The following is a 14,128-nucleotide window of genomic DNA, read 5'->3' on the forward strand; positions in this document are numbered from 1 at the left end:
CCTCTTGCTTTACATCTCAGACATCACATTCCAAATGATTGACTCTGCTTAAAAATCTTCCACAGTTTATTCGCTTGTGTAAGCATGGCAGGAATATACATGTTAGACCCCTTTCTTTTTCCTATTTTGTTGTTCTTGCATATCTTTTATGAGTATCTACTATTTCTTTCCCTAACATTACTTTTTCTTTCATATATTTTCTGGCTCTTTTTCCCTTTTTTCCTTTTTTTGAATGATACCTTGTTTTCTTTCTCATGCAGAGAGCGGTATGTACAAATGCTTGACCAAATTGCCAGACAGATGATTGAGTTCTACAAAGACTTGGTAACTCAGCGAATGATGGACCAGCGCATTCTAGAAGAGCTGTACAATTTTAAGAATGTTATTGAAGAACTGACCAGGTAAAATCTGTGATTATCTTAAACACAAGACACTAGTCAAAACCGTGTCTCTGAAGAGAATAAAAAAAGAAGAGTAGAATGGTTAAAATAGAGGACTCTTTTTTTTCTTTTGGGGGTTTAGGAAGAGAATGGAAAGGACTAGATGAAGAAGTAGAGACCTGGGTTACACAGGTTAACACAAAACTAGGGCTCTATGTATGTTTAATAGGGAGATAATTCCTGTTTTTTTCTGCAGAATTGAGATGTTGATCTTAATCATGTTTACAGAGCAGTGCCATGATTACAGATGTTAAGGATTAAATCCAAAAGAGGATAAGCGTTACATAGCAGTCAAGGTTAGTGCTAATGTAACCTGTGTCAAGATAATTGGTAGCAAGAATGAAGAGGGTAAGATAGGCATGTCAGAAGGTAGGATAGAGGAGCCTGGTGGCCTTGCCTATTAGCATCTGCCTTCTTCCAATTTGAGAAGATCTTTCACATAATCTTTCAGTCCTTTCCAGCTAACCGGATTCCACTGGCAACCTGACATAATTCCATCTAAATGGACATGAGATTTCTTGATTTGGTTTACAAGGTGTAAAAACTAGGAAGAGAGATACACATAACTGAGAAGATTCCTGAGTATAAATCGGATTTCCTGGGTAGAAACTTTCTGGAACTCTTCAACTATGGACATAAAATTTCTTCACTCTATTTCAGGGAGTTGTGTCTGGTTCGTGCACATGATATGAAATTAACAAAGGAAGCAGAGAAGGCACACAAGGATTTGGCGCAAGCTCTTTTAGATGCTGAAAAGAATGCCAGGTGAGTTAACAAGATGTTAGCCCTTATGTCATACATGCTTCACACCTTACTTGAAGAAACAAAATTTTATAGAAACATTTGAACTTTTTTATTACAACAGTGCCTGGAAGAGTTAATATATATACAAGGATCTTATTTATTTATTTATTTAATTTTTTTTTTTTTTAAGATTTTTTATTTTATTTATTTGACAGAGAGACATCACAAGTAGGCAGAGAAGCAGGCAGAGAGAGAGAGAGAAGGAAGCAGGCTCCCTGATGAGCAGAGAGCCCGATGCGGGACTCCATCCCAGGACCCTGAGATCATGACCTGAGCCGAAGGCAGCGGCTTAACCCACTGAGCCACCCAGGCACCCCTACAAGGATCTTTTAATTAATATATTTATTAATTCCTCAGGCACTGTTTAATACACATCTCATTAGTGTCTTCTTGTGTGAATTTTCCAGGGGTTTATCCCTAGAAGTGGAATTACTGGGTCATAGGCTCTGCATGGCCTTGTCTTGCTGGGATATTGCCAAATGCTCTAGTCAAACAAGTATATCCTCTCATCAGTGCATGAGATTTCCCCTTTGTCCATATCTTTTATCAGTCCGAAGGGTACGAAAAGGTATCTGGTTTTTGTTTGTGTTTTCCTAATTAGTGTGAGTCTAGTTCTTTTTAAGATTTTAATAGATCTACTATGATCCTAATGTTTTTATCCTATTTTAGAGGTTAGCAAACTTTACCTGTGAAGGGTCAGATGGTGAAATACGGTTTTCTGAAGCAACTACTCAATCAACTCTGCCTTCGTAATGTGTGCTACTACATTGTAAAAGCAGGCAAGGGCGATACCAGCACATGGCTGTGTTCCAATAAAACTTTATTTACTGACACTGAAATGTGAAGGTACAAACCTTTACATGTGTCTCCAAATACTGTTATCCTATTGCTTTTTTAACCATTTAAAAAATATAAAAACTAAAAATCTAAAATTCTTAGCTTGTATTCTATACAAAACGCAAAGTGGCAGATTGTGTTTAAACCCACAGGCTGTAGTTTGCTGACATTTACTCTATTTCGTGTTCAGTTAGAGTTCTGATTACTGTGAATCTCTTGGATCTATTATCAAATGATATATTTGATTTTTAATTTTTCTTATTTTATTGATTAAAAATAATATTATGCTATCATAGAAGGATTTTATGTGCCTTGTAGTAAAAAAAAATACAAAATAAGCAAAAATGAATTAAAAAATATCAGTTTTCACCACCCATAGATTACTGCTGTACATACTTTAGTGCATATCCTTTTTTTCCTATGTATGTGTGCATACATGCGTTGTTTTTGTTTTTTTTTTTTAAAGATTTATTTATTTATTTGACAGCGAGAGATCACAAGTAGGCAGAGAGGCAGGCAGAGAGAGAGGAAGGGAAGGAAGCAGGCTCCCTGCCGAGCAGAGAGCCCGACGCGGGACTCGATCCCAGGACCCTGAGATCATGACCCGAGCTGAAGGCAGCGGCCCAACCCACTGAGCCACCCAGGCGCCCCTACATGCGTTGTTTTTTAAATTGTACTGTATATACCGTTATACAGCTTTTTTTTTTTTTTTTTTTTTTAGTCAACAGTCTACCTATTTGAGTTAAGTTCACTTTCCAAGTTACCCAGGTCATATTCAAAATTTCCCAGTTATTCCTAAAATACATTTTACATTGGGTTGTCCAAATGAGTGTCCCAATATAGGGCCACACATTATATCTTGTTTTAGGATCCTTTTAATTCAGCATAGTCTGCTTTTTAAAACGATGTGTCAAAGAGTAACTAACTGTCTTTTTTTTTTTAATGTCAAGAAAACCACAAATGTATACAAAATCTAAATTCAGAGATATATTCTTAGCTTTTATTCTGTTTTATTCCTTACTAGAATGAGAAGGGTACCTTGATCTTTTTTCATGTACTGATTATACTGCTGTTTTCTGTAGATGATTCACCCTTCTGGTCTTAGTAGAAAACTATTCTTTTTTTTTTTTTTAAGATTTTATTTATTTTATCAGAGAGAGTGGGGGAGAGTGAGCACAGGCAGACAGAATGGCAGGCAGAGGCAGAGGGAGAAGGAGAAGCAGGCTCCCTGCTGAGCAAGGACCCCGATGTGGGACTCGATCCCAGGATCGCTGGGATCATGACCTGAGCTGCTTAACCAACTGAGCCACCCAGGCGTCCCCATAGTAGCTATTTGAACTAGCCTAGCCTATCACCTTGGTCAGAATTGGCCCCCAAAAGGCGCCCAACAGGCGGGGCCCCACGCTCCTTGGTAGCTAGGGAGACCCTATGCACGCCCCACGGTTTGGATGTCTCCACCTGGCCCAACTCCTCCCTGCATTCGGGCTGTTATCTCCACCTGATCTGACCTGCCCTTGTATTTGGGCTCTGTTATCAGGGACTGGTTGATCATATTTTACTGGTTTCCGGACTTGCTTTTTAAGTAAGTTCCCATGGGGTGGGGGGTGGGGCAGGGTCAGTGTGGGTTTTACTGCATAAACAACAAAATGGCTGTTCAACCAAGGTGGAGCTGCTCTGGCTAAATAGGCCCTTACAATAGTTTTATTACGTTGCCAGGCAAAGGAGGCCAGAGCAGGCTAATGCCTTCAAAACTGCGGACTGCCCCAGGGAAAAGGCTGAGGGGTTTTATAGGAAAATACAGGATCTGGGTGGTTTCGCTGGGAATCTGGTATGTGCCGCCAGTCACGTTCCTCACGTCTTCAAGGTTGTCTTGTGACTGGTGATTGTGCCGGCTGTGAGTCTGGTTACTAGGTTTCAACATTCATACTAAGTTCCCGGAACAGAGGATCCCAGAGAAGCACAAGTGAATGGGGGAGGGGGCTTCAAGAACGAGGACAAGAAATATTCGTTCAACTCAGAGAGTCTAACAAATGCTGAAGCATTAGTACATCCATCTTGATTTCCATCGGTCTTTACAGTTCTATGTGGTTTCAGTATGATCTTTTAAAATATGACTCCAATAATGTCATCTCTCTGCTCCAAATTCTGCAGTAGCTCCCCATCTTAAAGGGCCATGTTTTTTAAAAATGGTTTACAAGATTCATCCTACCAGTATTTCTCTGACTTCTCCCACTTTATTTTAGACCTGCTGCCTTTGTATGCTCCTCTTTGAACATACCAGACGGACTCCCACCTTGGGGCCTGGAATCCTCTTCCTTTCCTTTTTCTCTTCCTTTCTTTCCTTTCCTCTTCCTTTCCACAGTGTGTAGCTTCCTCCCTCCTTCCTTTGGACCTTTACTCATCCCCTTCCATTTAAAACCACAATACATTTTGTACCCTCAGTCCCCTTTCCCTGATGATTTTTTATCTATTGTACTATCATTGCTTAATATGTTTTACTTTTTTATTTGTTGATTTGTTGATTATCTCTTCTCACTAAACTTTGTTTTGTTTTGAATAGTATCTGGCATGTAGTAGGCACTAAACAGATATTTATTGAATGAATTAATAAAAATAAGTTAGAACTTTTTAGAAAAGATTTTATTTATTTATTTGATAGAGAGAGCAAGAGACACAGGCAGAGCAGCAGAAGGAGAGGGAAAAGCAGGCTCCCTACTGAGCAGGGAGCCTGATGCAGGGCTCCATCCCAGGACCCTGGGATTGATGAAGTCCCAGAACCTAAGTCAGGTTCGTGTGGGGTGAGGAGGTTCGGAGCCGACGACTAAAGAAAGAATTAAGACGTCGTTGGTGCAAAATGGTGGTTATTATTAAAGCACGGGGACAGGACCCGTGGGCAGGAAGAGCTGCTGCGCCCGGGTTGTGAAGGTGGGCATGTTATATACCCCACGGTTGGGGGGAGGTGGTGAAGGGATGGGAGGTTTCGACAGAGTTCTCACATGCTAGGGAGGGTCTGCAAGGTGCCGGGGGGAGTCTTTTGCCCTTATGGCCTGATCAATGTCGTCTTTAGGTCAGGCATTAACATCAAGATAATTGGGAGATTCTTGGTGGGGCATTATGATCTGGCTATCATTTACATTCCTTTCTACTCCAGTCTCCTCCAGTTTATGGTGGGAGGGGGACATTAGGGCTTCAGGAACCAAGAGTTATTTGCCTCTGGAAATTTGTGCTATTGATAAGGTAACCTCCCTGTTTAGGTCTCTAGGACATCTTGTAGGGCAAGGGAGATTCCTGTTCTGCAGGATTGCGATCCCTGCAAGTTAACTATTTATCGTTTTATGGCAGTCAGGGGTGCCTGAGGAATGCTACACATATGGAGGGGGAGCGGGTGAAGAGGGGGTGCAAGGCGCCAGCTTTTTGCTTTGTCCTCAGCCAGCCTCCTGCTCCCTCATCAGGATCATTACCCGAGCTGAAGGCAGTCACCTAACCAACTAAGCCACCCAGGCTCTCCAAGTTAGAACTTCTTTTATGCTAATGTCCATTATAAGAACATCTAACGCCAGAGAAAAGGGAAGGAAATGGAGAATATCTGAAGTAGGATGGATTAGAAATGATTAGAAATTTTTAATAATACTTTAAAAAAAATAATAACAGGGGCGCCTGGGTGGCTTAGTGGGTTAAGCCTCTGCCTTTGGCTCAGTTCATGATCTCAGGGTCCTGGGATGGAGCCCTGCATCTGGCTTTCTGCTCAGTGGGGGGTCTGCTTCCCCTTTTCCCTCTGCATGCCTCTCTGCCTGTGATCTCTCTCCCTCTGTCAAATAAATAAATAAAATCTTAAACAAATTTATAAAAATAATAACATTTTATTGAAAATTAGGAAAATAGAAAACAAGTAAGGAAAAAAAGAACACCCATAATTCTTTCTCTCAGAAGTAATCACTATTAATATTTTCATATATTTTTCACTTTTTCACTTCTATGGATTTTTTATATACATGAGATCAAACTGAATGTATAATTTTACCATTTGGGTTATCTCATGTTACAACATGAAAAAAATTTCCCATGTACCAGAGTATTAACAACAACAAAATCTTTTAATTAGTTGCAGAGTATTTTCGTCATAGAGCTATATCATATATTTTATGTGACCAATCCCTTATTATTGAACATTGTGGTTATTTCTGAATTTTTTCTTTTGCTATTATAAACAAGGGTCATTAAAAGTATCTGCTTTTTAAAAAATAACTGGGTTGCCTGGGTGGCTCAATCAGTTAAGTGTCCAACTCTTGATCTCAGCTTAGGTGTTGACCTTGGGGTCATGAGTTCAGGTCCTGCATTGGGCTGTATGTTGGGTGTGAGCCTACCTGAAAAAAAAAATCAGTGACTAACTTTCAGGTAGTAATGTGCACAAATTGTAAGGGCATATAACCTGAATTTTCATATGTATATTCACCTATGTGACACCTAGGTTGATTACTTTATTAGTTACTCTGAACAAATGGAAGTCTCCAAAAAGAAGACTTTTAAGAACTGATGCTGGTGGTTCCTGGCTTTCACCAAAATTAGAATAATTCTATGCCACAGGCTTTTAATTCTTAAAATTTTTTTTAAAATTTAAATTCAATTAATTAACATAAACTATATTATTAGTTTCAGATAGAGTTCAGTGATTCATCATCAGTCATTTATAACAGCTAGTGTTCATTACATCACATGCCCTCCTTAATGTCCATCACCCCAGTTAACCCATCCCCTCAACCACTCCCCTCCAGCAACCCTTAGTTTGTTTCCTGTGATTAAGAGTCTCTTATGGTTTCTCCCCCTCTCTGGTTTCATCTTGTTTTGTGTTTTCCCTCCCTTCCTCTAGGCTCCTTTATTTTTTTCTCAAATCCACATATGAGTGAAATCATATGATAATTGTCTTTTCCTGATTGACTTGTTTCACTTAGCATAATCCCCTCTAGTTCCATCCATGTCATTGCAAATGGAAAGATATCATTTTTGATGGATGGCATAATATTCTGTTGTATATATACACCACATCTTCTTTATTCATTCATCTGTCAGTGGATGTCTGGGCTCTTTCCATAGTTGGGCTATTGTGGACATTGCTGCTCCAAACATTGGGGTACAGGTGCCTCTTTGGATCACTACATTTGTATCTTTGGGGTAGATATCCAGTAGTGCAATTGCTGGGCACAGGGTTAGCTCTATATTCAACATTTTGAGGAACCCCCATACTGTTTTTTCCAGAGTGGATGCACCAGCTTGCATTCCCACCAACAGTGTAGAAGGGTTCCCCTTTCTCCACTTCCTCACTAGCATCTGTCGTTTCCTGACTTGTTAATTTTAGCCATTCTGACTGTTGTGAGGTGGTATCTCATTGTGGTTTTGATTTGTATTTCCCTGATGCCTAGTGATGTTGGGCATTTTTTCATGTTTCTGTTGGCCATTTGGATGTCTTCTTTGCAAAAATGTGTTCATGTCTTCTGCCCATTTCTTGATTCGATTATTTGTTCTTTGGGTGTTCAGTTTGGTAAGTTCTTTATGGATTTTGGATACTAGTCCTTTATCTGATAAGATATCTGATAAGAAGACATTAAAAAATATCTTCTCCCACTCTGTCAGTTGTCTTTTGATTTCATTGACTGTTTCCTTTGCTGTACAAAAGCTTTTTATCTTGATGAAATCCCAATAGTTCATTTTTTTTGCTTTTTGTTTCTCTTCCCTTCAGAGACATATCTAGCAAGAAGTTGCTGTGGCCGAGGTCACAGAGGTTGCTGCCTGTGTTCTCCTCTAGGATTTTGATAGATTCCTATCTCACATTGAGGTCTTTCATCCATTTTTAGATTATTTTTGTGTATGGTTTAAGGAAATGGTTCAGTTTCATTCTCCTGTATGTGGCTGTCCAGTTTTCCCAACATCATTTGTTGAAGAGACTGTCTTTTTTTCCATTGGATATTCTTTCCTGCTTTGTCAACGACGAGTTGACCATAGAATTAAGCATTTCATTTCTGGGTTCTCTATTCTGTTCCATTGATCTATGTGTCTGTTTTTGTGCCAGTACCATACTGCCTTAATGATGACAGCTTTGTAATAGAGCTTCAAGTCCGGAATTGTGATGCCACCAGCTTTGGTTTCCTTTTTCAACACTCCTTTGGCTATTTGGGGTGTTTTTGTTCCATACAAATTTTAGGATTATTTGTTCCAACTCTGTGAGAAAAAAACTTGATGGTATTTTGATAGGGATTGCATTGAATATATAGATTGTTCTGGGGAAGCATAGACATTTTAAGAGTATTCTTGTTGGGGAACGTGGGTGACTCAGTTGGTTAGGTGTCTGCCTTTGGTGCAGGTCATGATCCCAAAGTCCTGGATTGAGCCTTTCTTCAGGCCATCTGGTCAGTAGGGAGTCGTCATCTTCCTCTGCCTCTCCCCCTGGTTCATGCTCATGTGCTCTTTCTCTCTCTCTCTCAAATAAATAAAATAAAATCTTAAAAAAAATCCCACAATATTTGTTCTTCCAATCCATGAGCATGGAATGTTTTTCCATTTCTTTGTGTCTTCCTCAATTTCTTTCATGAATATTCTGTAGTTTCCTGAGTACAGATCCTTTGCCTCTTTGGTGAGGTTTATCCCTAGGTATCTTAGAGTTTTCAGTGCAGTTGTAAATGTGACCCACTCCTTAATTTCTCTATTCTTCTGTCTCATTGTCAGTGTATAGAAATGCAAACTGATTTCTGTGTGCATCGATTTTATATTCTGCCACTTTTGCGGAATTCCTGTATTGGGCCTTTTAAATCTCTTGTTGCAAAGTTAATATTCCTTGGGAGGAGTGTGTTTCAAATGGCTTGTACAACAACTTTGTTTGTATTTTAATCTCAGAAGCATTTTTAATTCTAATTTAATTATCTAAGCTTTAGTGTAAGTTCGAAGGAAAATGTATATTCTGGTAAACATGAAGAAAAGATAGTTAGGAAAAAGGCACTCACTTACTTGATTATACTTAATCTTTTAGTTGGTTGGGTAGAGAATTTCTTTAAATCATATTCATTATATGTAATTTAAAAGTATAGTGGCTCATAATTACTGTTTTTTTTTTTTTGTCTTTAATAAAGAACCCTAATTTGGTCGCCTGGGTGGCTCAGTGGGTTAAAGCCTCTGCCTTCGGCTCAGGTCATGATCTCAGGGTCATGGGATCAAGCCCCACATCAGGCTCTCTGCTCAGTGGGGAGCCTGCTTCCTCTCCCCCCTCTCTGCCTGCCTCTCTGCCTACTTGTGATTTCTATGAAAAACAACAAATAAATAAAAATCTTTAAAAAAATTTAAAAGAACCCTAGTTGTATTTTGTATTCAGATTTTTAAAATTAGATATACTGCTGTTATTCTATTGGAATACCATGTTGTGAAAATTCTAGTGAATAAAACAATATGAAGGAAAGAGCTCAGAGCAGGGAACAATATATGTAATTTTTTACTTTAAGACTTTTATAAGATTTATAAATGAAATGTGACTGTTTTTTCTTCTATTTTACTTGGTATTAGTGGTATTAATACTTTATTAATACATAATTACTTTATGATAACTTTTAAAGGAACAAATTGCCTATTGTAGAAACAAAGTTGTTTATTTAAATGTCTAATATCATAAATAAATTATCCAATAAATGTGACTTCTCAAAAACAAAGTCTGTATATACTTTTTTATTTTTCTTTCAGGGTTGTAGAAGAATACCATGACTTATACACATTGCAAAGAGGAAGGATGGAGAGTGATATTAAACAGTTAATGGCCGAAAGAGATCTTTGGAGCTCAGCCACATATGAACTGGCCCTAAAGGTTGGTTCCTCTGGAATCATAACTCAGACTTCTTTTTTGACTGAATAAAGTTTTGTTTTTACAATTTTTCAATAATCTAGACAAAAATTTTAAAAATGAGGATGTATATTTAATTTATGAATAATGTAGCTATTTTGGGCCTTGAAAAGGAAAATTACATTTTTTTCTTTTGTTTCTTCTCTATTAAGTACCTGGCTATCGCCAAGTTAAGGGATCTTTTTCTCACCAGAGTCTATGAAGTATGAGCAAGAATTCTTTTTCTGTTGTTTGTGAAAAGGTTAAAACTTTAACTTCAGGGCACCTGGGTGGCTCAGTGGCACCAGGGCACCTGCCTTCGGCTCAGGTCATGATCTCAGGGTCCTGGGATCGAGCCTCGAATCAGGGCTCTCTGCTCAGCAGGGAGCCTGCTTCTTCCTCTCGCGCTCTGCCTGCCTCTCGGCCTACTTGTGATCTCTCTCTGTCAAATAAATAAATAAAATCTTAAAAAAAAACAACTCCCCCCCCCCCCAAAAAACCTTTAACTTTAATTTATGCTAATAATAAACTAGAAAAGTTGTTTGTATTTTTTACACAGTGTAAACCATATTAGGAGTATATGATTTTGGTTCTATTACCTTGGCATCCAAGATGACAAATGAGTTAAAATCTGGCAGTCTGTGGGCCACTAATATAATACTTTAGGGAAGTATCATAGTTCACAATATTCTATTTTTTGAAATGTTTGCTGGTTGGTTGCCTATTCTCACACCTGGGACGTGATGTTTACTAAGAATTAATAGCACATTATGACCATCACCGGATTCAAATTTCTGTCTCATTTTCCTCTGGAATAGTCAGATCTCATTTAGGATACAATGTTTCATCCTGATGCAGAATTTTAAAATCTCATGTCAAGAGGAAACAATCATGATAGTAAATGTATAATATATTTTTAGAGGTAGACCTGTTCAGTGGAATAAAGAAGAAGACAAGTAAGTTTCTTCACTCTAGAAGTATTTTAAATAGAGAGAACTGACCCCTTGTAGTGGTTTCTGTGGAAAAAATACTTTGAATTTGTGGAGGCTTTGTGTTAGCTCATGCCTAAAGTCCTTTCCAATAGGAAATGAGTGACAGCTAGGATGTCACTTCCCTAAAAAAAAGAACTTTGTCTCTTTTGTTCATGGTTATATGCACAGTGTCCACAACAGTCGTTCATTAAATGACTATATAATTGATTGATGTACTGGTGGTTCTCAAAAATATGGTCCAAGGACCTGCTGGGGATACGTGAGACCCTTTCATGAGGTTTGTGAAAACTAGTTTTATCACAATATTAAGATGTTATTTGCCTTACTTTTTCACTCTCATTTGCATATGAGTACATCAAAATACTATTTATGTTAATATATATTAGATTTATTGTTACATTTAAGTGAATTAACAAATACATATTTTAAATGATTTTAGTTTTAAGTTTCAATACAGAGAATATCAAGTAGATTATAGTGTGCATATAAATGAAAGTTCTTTGGAGTCTTCACTAATTTTTCAGAGTATAAAGTGGTTTGAGATCAAAACTACTTCAGTTTGATTTCAGTTTAGTAGGTTTAGAAAGCATGAATTTATGATTAAGATTAGTTCAAGATCTAAACAAAAGATTGTGACTGAATTAGTGATTCAGTGAGAAATTGATATTTGAAATTGGGTTGGGTTTAATAAATCACAGTGGTTTATTAATGTCTTAGATTCCTCATTTTAGTACTTTTTTTCAAATAGGTAATTGAAAAAAAATAGAGTCATATTGGCCAAAAGACTTTACCTCAATGAAAAAGGGTTGGAATAAAATATTACTAAGCATTTCATCATACTGCTGTCAACCAAGGTAAAGCTCAATTCACTTACATTATAAGAAAAGGACTCTAGCCTTTGAGGGTATAAGAAGACTTTGCTAAGTTTGTAAATTTTAAATACAGTTTTGTGTTTGCACTTAATTGTGAGTGAAATGAAAAATCTAAGGAAAGCACCTGCTAGGTGCTTGAGTGGTTCTGTGGTTTCTTTGTATTTGTCTTCTAGCCTAATTAAAGCAATTTAAATAATTTCTCTAAGTTAACAATAGTGCAAATATTATTTATAGACTTATTCTATTTATTAGTATTTAAACTGAAAAATGTAAGTAGCTGTGTTCATTGATGTAGTGGTATTCTTGATCCATTTTATGCAATTTAATGCAAAAATTCAATGCACACACTTGGTTAAAAGGGAGAGATGTGTCATTTAGTGTGTTTCTAGAATCATACCATTTACACTGGTCATTTCTTTTTTTTTTTTTTAATATTTTATTTATTTATTTTACACAGAGAGAGAGATCACAAGTAGGCAGAGAGGCAGGCAGAGGCAGAGGGAGAAGCAGGCTCCCCGCCGAGCAAGGGAGCCCCATGGTGGGACTCAGTTTCAGGACCCTAGGATCATGACGTGAGCCGAAAGCAGATGCTTAACCAGCTGAGCCATCCAGGCATCCCTCATTTCATTCTTCTTCTGAGATTTTATTTCTGTATCTGAGAAAGAGAGAGAGAACATAAGCAGGTGGAGTGGGAGAGGGAGAAGTAGGCTTCCCTCTGAGCAGGGAGCCTGATGCGGGGTTTGATCCCAGGACCCGCAGGATCACAAGCTGAGCCAAAGGCAGATGCTTAAAGACTGAGGCACCCAGGCACCCCCCTCACTTCATTCTTATAAAAATCCTTTTGAGGTATTATATTAGGGTCTTTATTTTATGGATTAGAAAAATTAATCCTAATAAATTAAACAACATCCTGTAAGGTTACATAGCCAATAATTGGCTAGGATTCACGTTTGGTTTTGTTTGACTTTGAAATTCTGTTCTTTCTTCCCAGTGTACCACACTACCTCCCATGAACGTCGCATGGGGAAATTAGGCTCATGTTGGAAAGGAAAAATATCTTGTCTCCAATATTTTATGTACCATGGAAAATCCACCAGCAAAGGAACTGTGTGATGTTATGATGATATTTTGAAAGAGGAATACCTTCTCAATTTTGATCCATTTGATCCAAATTTGATCTCAAATTTGATCCATTTTGATCCATTTTCCATGGACATCTCTAGTATTATAATATTAATACACTAATTAATATTGAATTAAGAATACTGAGAAGTATTCTTTATGTGAATGAATGGTTTGATTCCATGCGTATTACCTAGGACACTGCAGACCTTGCACTATTGCAGAAATTGACACTGAAATGGAGAAGCTCAATGAATAAATTTAAAAATGAAGTGGAACAAAATGAAGAGTCTACAAGGGAGAAATTGCAAACTATTATGGATAGTCTTACCAAATGGCAGGAGTTCCTCCGAAATGACGGGTGGGTCTACAAGAATCCTGGTTTTTTTATTATGCTGTGTCATGTCGGGATAATGCAGTCCAATTCGTTTCTCTCTCTTTTCCTTTCTCTGCCTCTGTTTTTCTCCTGTGATGACTCTAACATTGATTTGGTCGGATAACTAGGTGAGCCCTTCCAAGGCTGTGGTCTTGCTAGGTGCTGGTGAGTGGGGGTTCTGTGGTTTTCTGCGTTGATTTGCTAACCATTCTCTGTGGTCCATTCACTCCTGCTCCTTATACCCTCCCTGCTGCTTGCCTCTGTGCTGTTCAGATGGTTTGTTGTTTCTTCTTTTCTTTTTCTCCTCTTCTCTTTTTAAAAAAAAATCACATCACACTTATTAGTCATCATTATTGAGAGCCCCTGAACTTCTTGAACCATCTTACAGATTCTATAGCATAGGGCATATGCAGAGGAAATAGAAAATCATTGGGTCCGCCATTATTAAGGTGACTGATTTTTGTGGATATTTATACTTTGTAGGCAATTAGAGGAGAAATATGGGACAGGGGACAAAGGCTGGATGCCTATACAAGTACTTAAGCAAAAGGTGGGGATGATTATTTAAATCCACAGCAAAAGTTTAGTGGGAATCCGGACTTGGAATGCAGGCTGTTGATTCAGTTGGATATTTTTAAGGTTTTTTTTTGGGGGGAGGGTTGTTTGTTTGTTGTGTTTGTTTAAAACCTTTAAACGATGTTCTGTATGTTGAAGAAAAATGTTTAGGAAATGCCATATTTCCATTTCAAATTGAGGGACAATGGTTTTGATTTTTCAGATTCCTCTAAGGTTTTCTGAGTTAGTAGAGTTAGAAGTTAAATTCGAAGCTG

General features: G+C 37.9%; 1 protein-coding gene across 1 annotated transcript; it reads left to right on the plus strand.

Annotated features, from left to right (window-relative positions):
- Positions 1-249: 249 nt before the first annotated feature.
- On the plus strand, positions 250-13,848 carry LOC123389935 (axonemal dynein light chain domain-containing protein 1-like; the record flags this gene model as incomplete). The annotated part of the gene is made up of 5 exons (XM_045072831.1): positions 250-401; positions 1,101-1,205; positions 9,801-9,921; positions 13,120-13,283; positions 13,782-13,848. Coding segments are annotated over exons 1-5 (582 nt in total), but the record flags the coding sequence as incomplete, so codon positions are not given.
- Positions 13,849-14,128: the final 280 nt, after the last annotated feature.

Source organism: Mustela putorius, unplaced genomic scaffold (genome assembly GCF_011764305.1).
Source record: "Mustela putorius furo isolate JIRA1106 unplaced genomic scaffold, ASM1176430v1.1 tig00004217_pilon_pilon_pilon, whole genome shotgun sequence".
Taxonomy (NCBI): domain Eukaryota; kingdom Metazoa; phylum Chordata; class Mammalia; order Carnivora; family Mustelidae; genus Mustela; species Mustela putorius.